Raw genomic sequence first — 13,899 nt, 5'->3', positions numbered from 1 at the left:
TCCCCCATGCGTCCATCCACCCACTAAATAATGAAAGCGCCCTTTCGGCTTATGAGACTGCCAACAGAAGCGAGACAAGAACCAGTTCAAATGGGAAAGATCCTTCCGCAATAGGCGAAGCGGCTTTGCAGCATGAACAACCAACGGGGGAAAATCACCATTCGAATCAGTGCTATACAACCTATCAATGCTAAAAGGAGATCACTCCAGGCCGCAAGCTGAACCCTGCTATCCTCCAAAAGCTTAGAAACATTAAGCAAATAGAGCTGTGACGTAGAGATCGAGAGATACACCCCCAAATATTTAAAAGAGCCTGTAGCTCACCGCAGGGGAAAGGAATTGCCCCACTGAGCCTGCAAAGCCAAAGAGGACGGTAGAGCCTCAGACTTAAGCAAATTCAAATGAAAACAGTGTAATCACCATATTCTCAAATAGTTTCCAAAAGAGCCTGCAAAGAGCAGATAGGGTCCGTCAGATGAGCCAAAAGATCATCCGCAAAAGCTACAAGGTAGACACCCCTTAATATCTGGGTTCAAGTAAATATCACGAAGAAGTGGGTCGAGGGCCAATACGAACAATAAAGGAGACAGAGAACAACCCTGACGGGTTCCTCTATGAATCTCAAATAACGATGACCTACAACCGTTAACCCACAAAGTGGCCTGGAGGATGGGGGATAGCATATAGCGTGTGGATAGCTGAAACAAAGCGGCCCTGAAAACCATATTTGGTTAAGGTAGCAAACAAACAATCCCACCTAACATGGTCAAACGCTTTCTCAGCATCGAAGCTAATAAGTAAAAAAGGCAACACAAAGCGAGTGCTATATTCTAAAGAGGTCAAGATCTGCAAATTTTTTGCCACTGAACAAAACTCACCTGAGACTCATGGAGAAGGAGCGGCAAGAGCCAGGCCAACCGATTGGCCAAAATCTTAGCCAAAAGCTTGACATCAAAATTGAGCAGTGAGATAGGACGATAGGATTCCGGGAGAGTAGGATCCCTTCCGGGTTTCAGGAGAACTATAATTTGAACCATATTAAAGTGTTCAGGCATCGCTTCGGCGTTGATCATCACATTAAACAGATTAACCAGTGGCGACACTATTTCAAGTTTCATAAGTTTATAAAACTCAGCCCTATAACCATCAATGCCAGAGGCCTTCAAAGTAGAACTTTGAGTAATAGCGAGCTCCACCTTACCAACATCAACAGGCGCATTCAATCTTTCCAGCTGCCCCTCAGTAAGACATGGAAGATCAATTCCATCCAAATAAAGTTCCCCAGGGATCCCCAAATCCGGAGGTTGAGCATAAAGGTTGGCATAGAAACGGCAAAAGACCTCACAGATGGCAGTATTACTCGTAACCCGATATGAGCCGCTAGTCCGAAGGTGCAAGATCTTCTTATGACTCTCCCTCTGTGAAACCAGATGGGCCAAAAGTGTCCCCCCCCCCTTATTGCCATGAACATATAAGCGGTATTTGTAATACGTTAGAGACCGAGAAGCCTGTTAATGCAAGATCTCATTGAGCATCATTTGCAAAGACAATAAATTTTGTTTGTTAAGCAGGGTGGGTTGGACACCAAAAGCACAGCGAGCTTTCGTTAGTTGGCCGGACAAACTAATCAACTCCTGATCGTGTGCCTTCCGAACCCTACTAACAGCAAATAATAGCTCCTCTAAGAACCGTTTTTGCCGTTTCCCAGTATAAAACGGGATCGTCAACATACTGGCTGTTATGGAATTTATAACTTTTCCATGCCTTCATGAGATAGGGTAAAACATTTGGATCCTTCTGAAGCCATAAAGGGTAGGCCCAAGACCGTGGTGGACGAGGCCCCACATCCAAGTTGATTCGAAATCGCATAGGGCCCAATCTCTGCCCGCTGTACCTTGGAGAAGAGAGATCGAGAAAGCAACACATAATCAATATGAGATTAAGTGGAATGAGCACGAGACAGATGGGTATAATCCTGCTCCCTGGGGTGAAGGAGCCTCCAAAAGATTCAAAAGTTGACACAACTTAGCCTCAGTCACTGCACCCCCAGCAGCAGAATGAGATTTATCCAGAGAAGGATCCCAGACAATATTGAAATCACCCCCCAAAATTATCGGAAGATGAGCACGCTTCAATAATAGAGCCTGCAAACAAGCATAGAAAGATTTATCAAATGAACTGGGGGCATAAACACAGCCAATCAACACCATAACTCCCGCAATCACCGCTGTACAAAATGCATAACGGCCACCCGCATCAACAGCCACCAGCGTGATCTGTGAAGCCACCGATTTACAAAAAAGGATAGCCACTCCCCGCTCCATCCCGACCGCAGCTGCGGAGATGCAGCGTTCCACCCAACCCCTCCTCAGTTTACCATGCTCTAAGTCAGTAAGGTGTGTCTCCTGCAACAATGCAATATCCACTTTAAATCTCTGCAGATTTTGTAAAATTTTGGTTTGTTTAACAGGAGAGTTAATGCCTCCAACATTCCAGGTAACTAGGCGTACCATTCAACCATCATAAAAATGAATTTAAAAATTCAGTAAAGGGAACAGAAAACAAGAATGGTTTCCAAGATGTCGTCCCAGCCTACAACATCCAGCAACAGGAAAATGGACCCACCAAGTAAACGACTGGCCCACAACTAGAGAACAAGCGCTCAAGAAAAAATATTGTGTCCCAGGATCAACCACTGCCACAGCAAAAGCAAACAACCCCACCAAAGAAAAAAGAAGGGAAAAGAAAAGTGCAGGAGCAAACATTGTGGGGGAACCCCCCACCAAACCAAACTACCCCAAACCCCTCCTCATCCCAGCCCACCAACCCCTTCCCCTCCTCCCCATCCCTCCCCAAACACCCCTCTCCCCCACAGAACCCAAGCCCCCATTATGCCTATCCCCCTCCTCTACTCCCAGAACCTACTACTAACCCACCACCCCCCTTTAACCCCCAAAGATCCAGGTCCCTACCCAAGGAACCAGGCCTAAATTGACGCCTCCCAACCCAAACTTAATCAGACAAAAGAGGCAAAAAGAAGCCTCTCCCAGGGCAGTGAAGAAAAACACCCAGGCCCAGTCAGCCACCCAACAAGGGTCTCCCAGCCCCAACCACAAAAAACACCCCACCCAACTCTCAAACCAAGCACACACACACACACCAGTTGTCCACCACCCCACACACACTTAATAACAGTCCTAAGGAGCGTGGGTGCACTGAAGCGTCAATCTCTCGTCACTCTAGGACCTATCGAGGACCCCCACTTAGAGGACCACAGAGGCGACAAAACAATCCCACAACGATCCCCCTGTAGTCCTTCACCCCACCGCCCAGTCAGCACCCTAGTCCAACTATTGGGCTCAGCAAAGTCCACAAGAAGCCACAATGTTCAGCCTGGCAGCAACCCTCACAGCTGGGGACAAGTGAAGGGCCCAAAAAGCAGGCAGAAGGAAGACAAACCAATTGAGGAGGTGTCCCCAGGCAGAAGCCTGCAGCACTGCCTAAGGTCGAAGCAAGCCAAGATGGACTAGCAGCCTCAAGGAAGGACATCCACTAGAGGTCAAGGACAACAGTAGGGTCCGCTGTCCAGACTAGAAGCCCGGTGCGCAGTAGCAGGTCCTGGAGAAGCTGCCGCCGAACAAAACAAACATTGACCTCAAGAACCTGGCACAGGGAAGGGAAGGCAAGGCAAGCCCCAAGATGGTCCCAGGCAGGAGAGCGGAGCACAAGCAAGAACTTATGTAGAACCAAAGGGGGCCAAAGGCTCATTTCCAGTGCAGTGTAGGAAAGCAGGGTGGAGGAATAGCAAAAAACCACAAGCATCAGTGGTGTAGGCAAAGAGAGTCCAAACATAAGAGTCAAACAATAGTCAAAAATTAATCAGGGAGCCGTTGAGTCGGAGATCCACCTGCATCCTCCAGGCGGTTAAGGAAATCCTGGGCCTCCGCCACGGGTTATGCGTGATTCACAGCTTCGCTGGATACAGCAGAGCGAAGCGGATCTTGCAGACAAATAGTCAGGAACAAATAGGACTAAACTGCCTCCGCTGCTGGGCCACCCCCGAAGAATAGTCTTGGAAGCAGAGCACCTGGCAGAACTACCACTTTATGGGCAAAGTTCAAGACCTGCAAAATGATCACTTGCAGTCTCGTAGCTCCCTCCTGCCAAGCCGGTGAGCTCATTCCACCTGCAAGGGCCCCAGCTCCTCCGGAAGCTCCAGGGACTCAAGGAGCCAGCGCTCAAAAAAGGCGCGAAGGTCGGGGGTCAGGCAATGTCTCTGTAAGACCTACAAAACGCAGGTTATTCCATCTGGTGCGATTTTCCAGGTCATCTATCCGTTGCTCCAACACCTTCAACTAGCGACCAGCAGCTGTTTGACTCTCCATCACGTCGCCAACCTGATCCTCTAGGTCGCTCACCCGCTGCTGGAACTGGGTGAGATTGAGACTCACAGCCTCCAGCTTGCCCTGCAAGATGTCCAGTTTAGAGTCCAGGGTGTGGAATCTGGCATCCAAAGTAGAAGCAACCGCCGCGGTCACGTCGGTGGTAATAGCCGCCACCCACGCAGGCGCTGCGGATGGACCAGTGTGGCTCACATCCTATACCATCTTGGGCTCCTGCACGTGGCCCTGATCCTTGTCTTTCTGGAGGGTTTTGGAAGCCATCCAAAACCCTGAGGCACCAGCAAAATGCGCAAATAGTGTGCGGTAAGTACCACTGGCATCGAAGCCCTGGGAGATAGCAAAATGGGTACAAAAGATGGGCTGGCGGCCAGAGAGGAAGCTGAATGTGACCTCTTCAGAGCATGGTGTCACGTGACCTCGATAGGGAAGTTTTTAATCTAGTTCATAAAGAAAACCAAGAGTCGTTCAGGAGTGCATAGTTCAGATCTGGCAAAATATGGATGTTGTAATGTCTGAATAGAAAGGTTGTGTAAAGGTTGAAGTAGCTGAGGTCCGCTTTAATAAAGCAAAGACATAAATTATTTCCATTACCATATTTTGTGAATTGCTGTAAACCATTTTGCATTGTCCTATGATGGACTAGAAAGTTAGTATATATGTCTGAAATAAACAAATTATGAATTCAGATTTATCAAAAAAACATTCTTCGAATCTCTGCATATGAATTCCAAAAAGGAGGCTCTTGACCTTTGGGGCTCATAGGATGTGGATAAAGGGGAACAGTCTCGGGAGTAATATAAGGAAATAACAGTATTTCATTACAGAAAGTGTAGTGGATGGAAACATGGACAGTGTTCAAAAAGCACAGGATAAGCCCTAAGGAAGTCTGAGAAGAAAGAGAGTATACCGGGCCCTTAATTTAGGGGGAGTGTGGTGCAGTGGTTAAGGCCTCAGCACCCTGAGGTTGTGGGTTGAAACCAATGCTGCTCCTTGTGATCCTGGGCAAGTCACTTAATCCCCCCCATTGCCTCAGGTACATTTTAGAAAGATTTTGAGAAAAAAAAATGCTTGAGTACCTGAATAAATTCATGTAAACCATTCTGAGCTCCCCTGGGAGAACGGTATGGAAAATTGAATAAATAAATATGGATGTGAATGGGCATCCTTCTGTCACTTACCCCTCCCACACACACTTTTATGAAGCCCTGTTAGGGTTTTTTATTTAATCACAGGCCGCAATGAAGTGGAGCATGTAAAGGCTGCTTTTATAAACTCTAAAACTGCATTTACTGTGTCATCTAAAATAGTGCCTATAGTTGTCTGATTTTTTTTTGTCTTTGTTGAGTAGGTTGGATTGCTGCAGTACTACTTAATTGGGTTTGCTAAGACCATTTTAAGGATACTGTAGATGATTCAAAATTCTGCTGTATACCTGATCACTGGCAAAGGAATGATGGTGTTCATGATCTTGCTCTGCTTCATTGATTGTCATTCAGTGGATTAAGTTTAAAATTTGTTATTTAATTTTTAAAGTGCTTCAGGCTGGTGAACCTGCTTATTTTGAGGGGTGTTCTGTTAGTCTGTGTATGGGTCATTGCATTCCATGGGAGGGAATTTGTTGTTGGTCTCATCCTTTTAAGTTTTCTAAACATGCATTCACTAGAAAGTTAGCCTTTTCAGTGAGTGGTTCAGATAAATGGAATTCCTTCCCAGAATGCTTGAGAGTGCAATCTGACATTTTAGGAAGCATTTAAAGGTGCTTGTTACAGTCCCATTGAGTAAAACCGGCATTTTAATTTTGAATTTTTGATTATTTGTGTGTTGTATGTTTTGTGTGGTGTGCTAATAATTGTGTATGTTTTGTTGTAAGCTATCTTAGAAACATAGAAACTATGTTGCTAAGATGGAATATAAATGTAGAGAAGACACTTTTAGTCCATCAGCAGCAGTTTTGAGAAAAATATGTAGCAGCTTCTGGTCTGAGTAAATTTTGCAGAGTATTCAACATAAAGCAATTAATACCATGGACTTTGTAAGTTTTGGCATATGAATATGGTACAGTAAATGAATCTTGCCTTGATGAACAAAATTAATTGCATAACTCAAAACTGGCAAAAAAAAAAAAAAATGGACTGAGTGAGTTTTGGAAAAGCGCTCTTCAATTATTTTTTGAATTTTTCTATAAATGCTCTTTCACATTGAATGGGAGTTGAGGCGTAAAGCAGTGAATCAAGTTCCTGCTTTATTGAATTCTGAATTGTATTTTTTAGATGGCAGACTGAAAAATATACAAAGATGTGTGAAGACTTTAACAAGGTCTATAACAGATCTGGAAATCTACTCACATGCACATATTTTCACAATCAGTAATTAACAATAACAGTTTCAGTTCAACCAGATTATGCTGTTATAAGCTAAAGTCTTCCTCTTATTTGTGGCTTCTATCTATCCACAAAGGTGGGTTTGAATCTTACCCAACAAATACAGCCTGAAGGTTGTATCCTCTTCCTCATGGATATAATCTGCAGCTCTACTTCCTCCATGGCCCACATTCTTTCGCATTCCCAACTGCAATCCACAGTATTCAGTCCTTTCCCCAAACAACAATTCAAAATCTTGTGCATTTTGGAGGCAATTCTATAGGGGCTGGGGGGAGTTGGTATTTAAGCAGTAAAAAGCATGCCTGCTTTGGGTTATTCTAATAATTTACAAATTAATGTGGGAACATATGTGTATAAATGACCCCTTGGTAATACGGCCTAGTTGCAAAGTACATACCATGACATGATGGCACACTTTGCTGTTTGATTTTTTAAGGTACTTATATACTGCCCTTTGCAATACCATCAAGGTGGTTTTTACATTCAGGTATTCAAAGTATTTTCCCTATCTGCCAAGTGGGTTCACAATTTACCTATGACACCTGGGGCAATGGAGGATTATGTAACTTGCTCAGGGGCATAGGGAACGGCACTGAACCCGCAACCTCAAGGTGTTGAGGCTGCAGTTCTAACCACTAGGCCACGCCTCCTCCTTGGACATTCACAGGGGTGGAGCATGGGCAGAGTGCACAAGAATGTGTGCAGATTATACAATACTATAATTTATGTACAAACATGACAGATATTGGTATGGACATTTACACCTGTCCTAAGGCTGTTTATACTTGCCACTTAAGCTAGTATTTTGTAAAGAAAAATAGGTGCCTGCTTTTCTTTCAAAAAAGCGCTTATGTACACACCTTCTTAGCCTCTTATCCCTGGCACCCAGTTATACAGTTATCTTTCATGTGTGAAACTCAGGTGGTTGCAGGGGCTCATGTACTTTCATGTGGGAAACCCTTCCTCTCACATAGTGCAGCCTTAGTAGCTGAAGAAGAAAAGTGAGGCTGGTGAGGTTCCCTGCATTTTGTCAGACTGTTAACCAAGTATCATAGTAACATAGTGACAGCAGATAAAGACCCGAATGGTCCATCCAGTCTGCCCAGCCTGATTCAATCTAAAAAAAAATTTTTTTTCTTCTTAACTATTTCTCTGCAAGAATCCAAAGCTCTGCCCGGTACTGTGCTTAGGTTCCACATTTGCTTTTTCCTCTTCACTTTCCACATATCAGTTCCTAGAACCTTGTTCATGCGTCATATTTTATGTTTGTTGTATTGTAACCCGTTTAGGCCTTAAGCGGAATAGAAATTTTTTAAAAATAAATAAATAAGTTAGTCAGTCCATCGTATTAACTTCAGAACAGCTAACGGCCTACCTATTCCAAATTTTGAGGTTCCTTAGAAACTTCTTTATTTGGATTGGCATTTCCTTCTTAGTTTAGACTTTTATATATTTATATGGCCTTTAATTTTATTTGGGTATTGGAACCATAAAGCAACCAAATGATCTTTTCTTTTAAATTGATGTACACCGCACTGATGCTGTAACAAAGAGCGATATGTAAATACTAATAAATATAAACATATCTGGGGCTGTTCAGTGGTATTAGTACTTCCCTGGCTTACTTCTCTCCTTTCCTAGTTTTAGCTGTCAAATTTTGTCAGACTAGCCAAGTGACCAGAGAAAAGTTAAGCAGGCTGCTGGCTTCTGTTTTACAAAGCTAAGCTTCGTCCAGGCAACTTTTAAAGTTGCCAGGACAGTTCTTTTGTATATGACCCTGTCTGTGTTTTTCTGAGGCAGACAGAGTCCCCCTGTGAAATGTAGAAATGCTGAGCCCTTTTTATTGTCTTTACCTTTAATACTTGCTTCTGTGACACAGCCAAAGAGTGACACCTGCTGGGAAAGTTTATTATCTGAACAGCAGGCAATCTTTCTCTTCTACATTTTTGTAAGAACATAAGAACATAAGAAATGTAGTTTCTCCAATGAATTTAACTCAGCACTTTGTACTCAGATAACTTTTGTGATACAAATGCAGAAAAAGTGGAGGTGGAAGTCATGTGATAAGCACAGAGTAGTAAATGCACCCTATGAGCTACTGCTAGCGCTAGGCCAAAATCCTTTACAGTATAGAAATCACACCACCCCTTCATTGTGCAATTTTAACTTGCTTATCTATACTAATAAAGTTTACCTACACTGAGCAGAAGTGTTCTGTGACAACCTCTTCAGCATAAGCCATGTGTAGGAAATGCTGGCTAAATTGCCTATCGATATCTGACCCAGGAGAGATTGTGTTTGAGATACTTCAGTTGTATGTAAGCAAAATATCTGTTGAATTGCTCTGTTGTTAAAACTGCAATAAAAGCAAAGTTTACAAGAGAAAGGTAGGGGAGATTCCTAAGCCAAGGAAGGAAAAATAATCGCCCCTCTCAAAAGTAGAAAAGGACTTTTATATAAACAATTTTATTGTACAGCCAAGTAAAAGATCATAAAACATTGAAAAATAAAAATGTTCACATTTGAAATCATCCCTACTCCATAATGTTCCCCCCTACTAAAGGGGTCTACATCAGGTAAGAAACAAAAAAACTAAAAAAAAACCTAGCAACAAATATAATAGACTAAGATATACAGTAAATGGGATCATACCTCTCCAAAAACACAAATGTACAAAAGTAGTTCTCCAAAAACACAAAAGTGGTCAACTAAGGAACGGAATAAACATCCTTTGGAAGTACAAATATGTAAACAAATCCCCAATTAAATCAGAAACTATGACCCCCAATCTAAACCCCTTAAATTAGACTGGACTTTCAATGAATAAACCAACTGAACAATTTTTATAGTTGATGCCTCTTGATAGAAGTTTTACAGGACTAGGGAGCAGATGCACAAAACTCTGATGATGTAGAGGAACAGAGCTGGAGAAACACTGGTCTATATTTAGCTACCTATTCTCAATACTAACAGCATGCAAATTATATGCATGCTGTTAGTGTTGAGCATTGGTTGGTAAAGGGGTGCAGTCTGAACCCCTCCCAACAGAGATTTCCCTGTGGTCCAATGGAACTTTCTGAATCCCCCAACCTGACCTGACCCAACACTGGGATCCGACCCCCGCAACAATGTTGAGAAGTTCCCAGGTGGTCTGATCTCTCCCCCTTTCCCGACAAAGAAATTCCTCAGTGGTCCAGTGGACCCCTCCCCCAACAGCCTAACCTGACTGCGCAGGACCCCAGGCTCTGAGCCCCAGGCCGGGTTCCCTTGCAAACAGTTATCCTGGTGGCCTAGTGAAATCCTTCCACTCCCTTTGTACTTTACTTGGAGACAAGAGGAAGACCACCTCCCTGTCTCTCCTGGGCCCACCCCATCAAAATGGTGGCACCCAGCCTGGTGGAAGTGGTCTGATTACCATATAAGGAAAAACTTGTATCAAGCATGACCAATCAAAGTCACTCCCATCACCATTGTCCACATATAGAGGCTGGATTCAGTAAATGGCACTCAAAATTCAGTGCTGAAAAAATCTGTACTAAACAGTGGTATTTAGCTTATGCTGCTTGTCAGCGTGGCTTGATAAATTGGGGGGAGGGGGTGTTGGTAAGTTAGTAATTTTATTTTGTGGTGGATCCCCTAGTTTACATTCTGAATCAGATTTGTAGTGCTGCTCACCCAGGCAGTAGCAGAGGCTACAGACTTGGATTTTAATCATTGCTGTTCCATAGGATGAACTGTCTTGCAACCTGCATGCATACACTGTGTACTGTTAAAAAAAAAAAAAAAAAGAAAATAAATTATTTACCTTATTGTGAGACTTTGTGCTTTACTCCAGTATAACAGTCTCTTTGGAGAAAACAGTTTAACTTAGTATATATTAGCTTCATTGCCAGACTATTACAGTATGCTAGCAAGATAGAGCTTGCAGAGTTCATCAGATCTGTTGTTGTTGTACCTTTCTTAATGTTTTCTTGCTTACCTTCATTCCTTTAGCTGATACTAGGACTGGTTTTTGTATATTATTGTAATGCAGTTTCAAGAAATTCATACTGTTACTAAAACATTTTCTTTCAGGTGGTGGCACTTAATGTTTGTTCTCCTTTGGGGTATCTTTGTTGCATGGGTCTCCTCTTTTATTGCTTCTACTTAATATTGGCCTGGCTTTGTTTCTGCTTTCTAAAAGATGCTTGCTCTGCTCCCTTCTCTACATGGTTACTTCTCAGTGTTGTTACTCACTGTAATACTTATGAATCATGTGTGTTCCAGCTTTGGAGAGATGTTGTCCTTTACACTGACTGCATTTGTTGAACTGATGGATCATGGGATTGTGTCATGGGATATGTTCTCTGTTGCGTTCATTAAAAAGGTAAATTAATTGATTATAATGAATTCTCAAGTAAATATGTAGCTTTTTTTGTTTTTACCCTCCAAACGTACAATAGTTTCATAACAGTAAAGAATTTCATATTCACAAATTAGCTTTTTTTCCTCAGCCTGATAGAAAGCTCCAGCTTACTGAACATCAAATTTTAGACCCAAATATGCTAGAAACTGACTGACTTAAAGAAGATGCTTACGTAGTGCTGATGAGAATGCTCAGTTTGTCACTACCTAACAGCTCCTCTGGGTTTCCAAATAGCTGAAAAAGTTATGGAAGGGAAACTATATTGATATCTGTCAGGGAGCTGGAGCAGCTCAGTGAAGGCAAAGAGAAAAAGGAGACGATGGTAAAGTGAAAAAGGAAGACATAGTGAAATCCATTCACAGTTGAGATTCTAGAATTTTAACATTTTAATCAACATTGTATAAAGAAGCTAGGTTTCTTCAAGTATTCTGATGTGATCATTATCTAAGATCATAGGTTTTATGGGACGTGGGCTTCATTAAATGATGATAAAAGGCCCATAAAGAGTGAGATTCAGTGCTGTACACATATATACCTAACTGGGCAGAGTTAGGACTGCCTTTTGTATGGTCCTGCATGCCTTGTAAGTGGGCACCAGTATATTAAATCCAAAAAAGTGAAATATTGAACAGCTGGGGTTTCAAGGGCATAGATCTGTAGCTAAATTCAACAATTTCCCTTTCTTTCATGTAAACCTTTCATCCTTCTTCCCCTACCCAAATCATTTATGGTGGCAAGCAATTATTTTGGTGGATAGAGGCATCAGATAGGGCTTACATTATCAACCTATGAGAGCTTGAGAAGTATCAGCTAACACTTCAACTGTGGACAAGTACTGAAAATTCAGGAGATAAGTATTCAGTGGTACAGTTCCAGGAGAGGATAAGAAGGGTCTCCCCTCCCCACCAGAGGTATAATTTAAGAAAACAACACTTAATTTGTGTTTACTCCATGATGAAATAATTCAAGAGACATCCCTGAACATCTGAGGCTGCCATGCTATGGAAAGGATTCTCACTGGGTTTAGGATCACTTACAGGGGACTAATAGCCAGCCAAAGGGTACACCACATAAGGTCTGCAGTGGTGCTGGACCTGGGGATCAACTTTGTATGAAGTTGTGCAGAGTTATAACTGGCACAATGCAGAGTTGCAAGCTTGATTCCTTCATTCCCTAATAGAAGACTTTTAAGATCTTTCCTCTGGCTCTAGTGCCCAAAAAGGAACAAGAAAAATATAATCTCCGTATTTTAGCTCTGAATATAGACTATCAATATAACTATGTAGGATTTCAAGATGGTTCCAGGTCATGGAGGACAGGCTGAGTTAACCCTGGCTTTATGTCACTAGACTAGAAGACCAGGATTTCCTCAGCTTTTTCTCCTGAAGCTATTTGATAACTCTTTGTTCCTTAAAGAAGATAAAACATTCTTGCAAGTTAGACTCAGAAAAGTGGCATTCTTTTTATAATGAGTACCTATCAGCATAGTTTCAGGTTTTCAATTTTATAAACATATTTGGAATGTATTTCTTCTGAACAGGGCTAGCAATGTTTGCAGCAACCACAGAATTTCCCCCCCAAAAGGGGGGAAAGAATTGATTCTTGGTTAGAGAATGAGACGTAGACAAATTTTCCCCCGTCCCCGCAGGAGCTCATTTTCTCATCCGGTCCCCATGAGTTCAGAATCCATGCCCTGTTCCTGCAAGCTCTGTCCTCATCAACACAAGCCTCAAATACTTTAAAATCATAAGTGTTCGAGGCTTGTGCAGTTAAGAAAGAGTTTACAGGAATGGGGCAGAGACAGCAACAAAACTCATGGGGACGGGATAGGGAAATTGGGTTTCTGTGGAGATGGGGACAAATTTATCCCCGTGTCATTTTCTATTCTTGGTGCTCAGATGGTTTCAAGTTATACAATCTGTTTCAGATGATTAGGTCAAGTAGGGGTGGGGAAGGATCTAGATTGTAGGAATGAAGTATATTAACGCATATTTAATTGTGAATATCCTAAAAACCTGACCTGCCTGTGGCTCTCAAGGACCAGAATTCCCTACCCTTAGTCTAGAATCTTGCACTGTCTACTTGTCTATTTAATTCATGCCTTCTGCTGAATGTATTATAACCTACATTAAATTCTTGTTTTTAATTGTTTATTTTTATTTTACAGATAGCAAGCTATGTAAACAAAGCATCAATGGGTATCTCTGTCCTGCAACGATCATTGGCAATTCTTGAGTCAATGGTGCTAAATAGCCAGGATCTATATCAGAAGGTGGCACAGGAGATCACAATTGGTCAGTTAATCCCACACCTTCAAGGGTAAGTCTCAAATAAAGCACAAGAAACGAACGGGTGATTTATCTCAGCATTGATACAATGCCTAGTAAGGGTGTTCATGCCCTTGGACATTGTTCACACTGTACTGATCTATACAACATATGCCACAACAACAACAATATATATATATGTATATATATATATATATATATATATATATATATATATATAGTCAAAAATAATTAAGTCTAGTAGAACAAAAAGTCTTGATTGCATAAGTCTTCATACTCCTGGAATCGAGGCTGCATGGAAGCTGTGAGTAATTTGTGACTGTTTTGAGGAAAGGGGACTAAAAGTTGCAGATCCAAAATGTTGAGAATCGGTGATCTTCATGTCATGGGTCCATATGTTTTAACTTTTATAACTTTTTTCC

The 13,899-nt window shown here is 42.1% G+C and overlaps 1 protein-coding gene across 5 annotated transcripts in view; it reads left to right on the top strand.

Annotated features, from left to right (window-relative positions):
* Positions 1-13,899, top strand: part of ELMO1 (engulfment and cell motility 1) — a 668,619-nt gene that overhangs the window by 212,528 nt on the left and 442,192 nt on the right. For all 5 annotated transcript variants that reach the window (XM_033930221.1, XM_033930218.1, XM_033930220.1 and 2 more), the window contains 2 exons: positions 11,051-11,150; positions 13,357-13,508. In XM_033930221.1, coding sequence (XP_033786112.1) covers positions 11,051-11,150; positions 13,357-13,508 — 252 coding nt within the window. The remainder of the gene's footprint in view (positions 1-11,050; positions 11,151-13,356; positions 13,509-13,899) is intronic.

Source organism: Geotrypetes seraphini, chromosome 2, assembly GCF_902459505.1.
Source record: "Geotrypetes seraphini chromosome 2, aGeoSer1.1, whole genome shotgun sequence".
Lineage (NCBI taxonomy): Eukaryota > Metazoa > Chordata > Amphibia > Gymnophiona > Dermophiidae > Geotrypetes > Geotrypetes seraphini.
The sequence above is the reverse complement of the archived record's forward strand: the minus strand, read 5'-3'. Positions and strand labels throughout refer to the sequence as shown.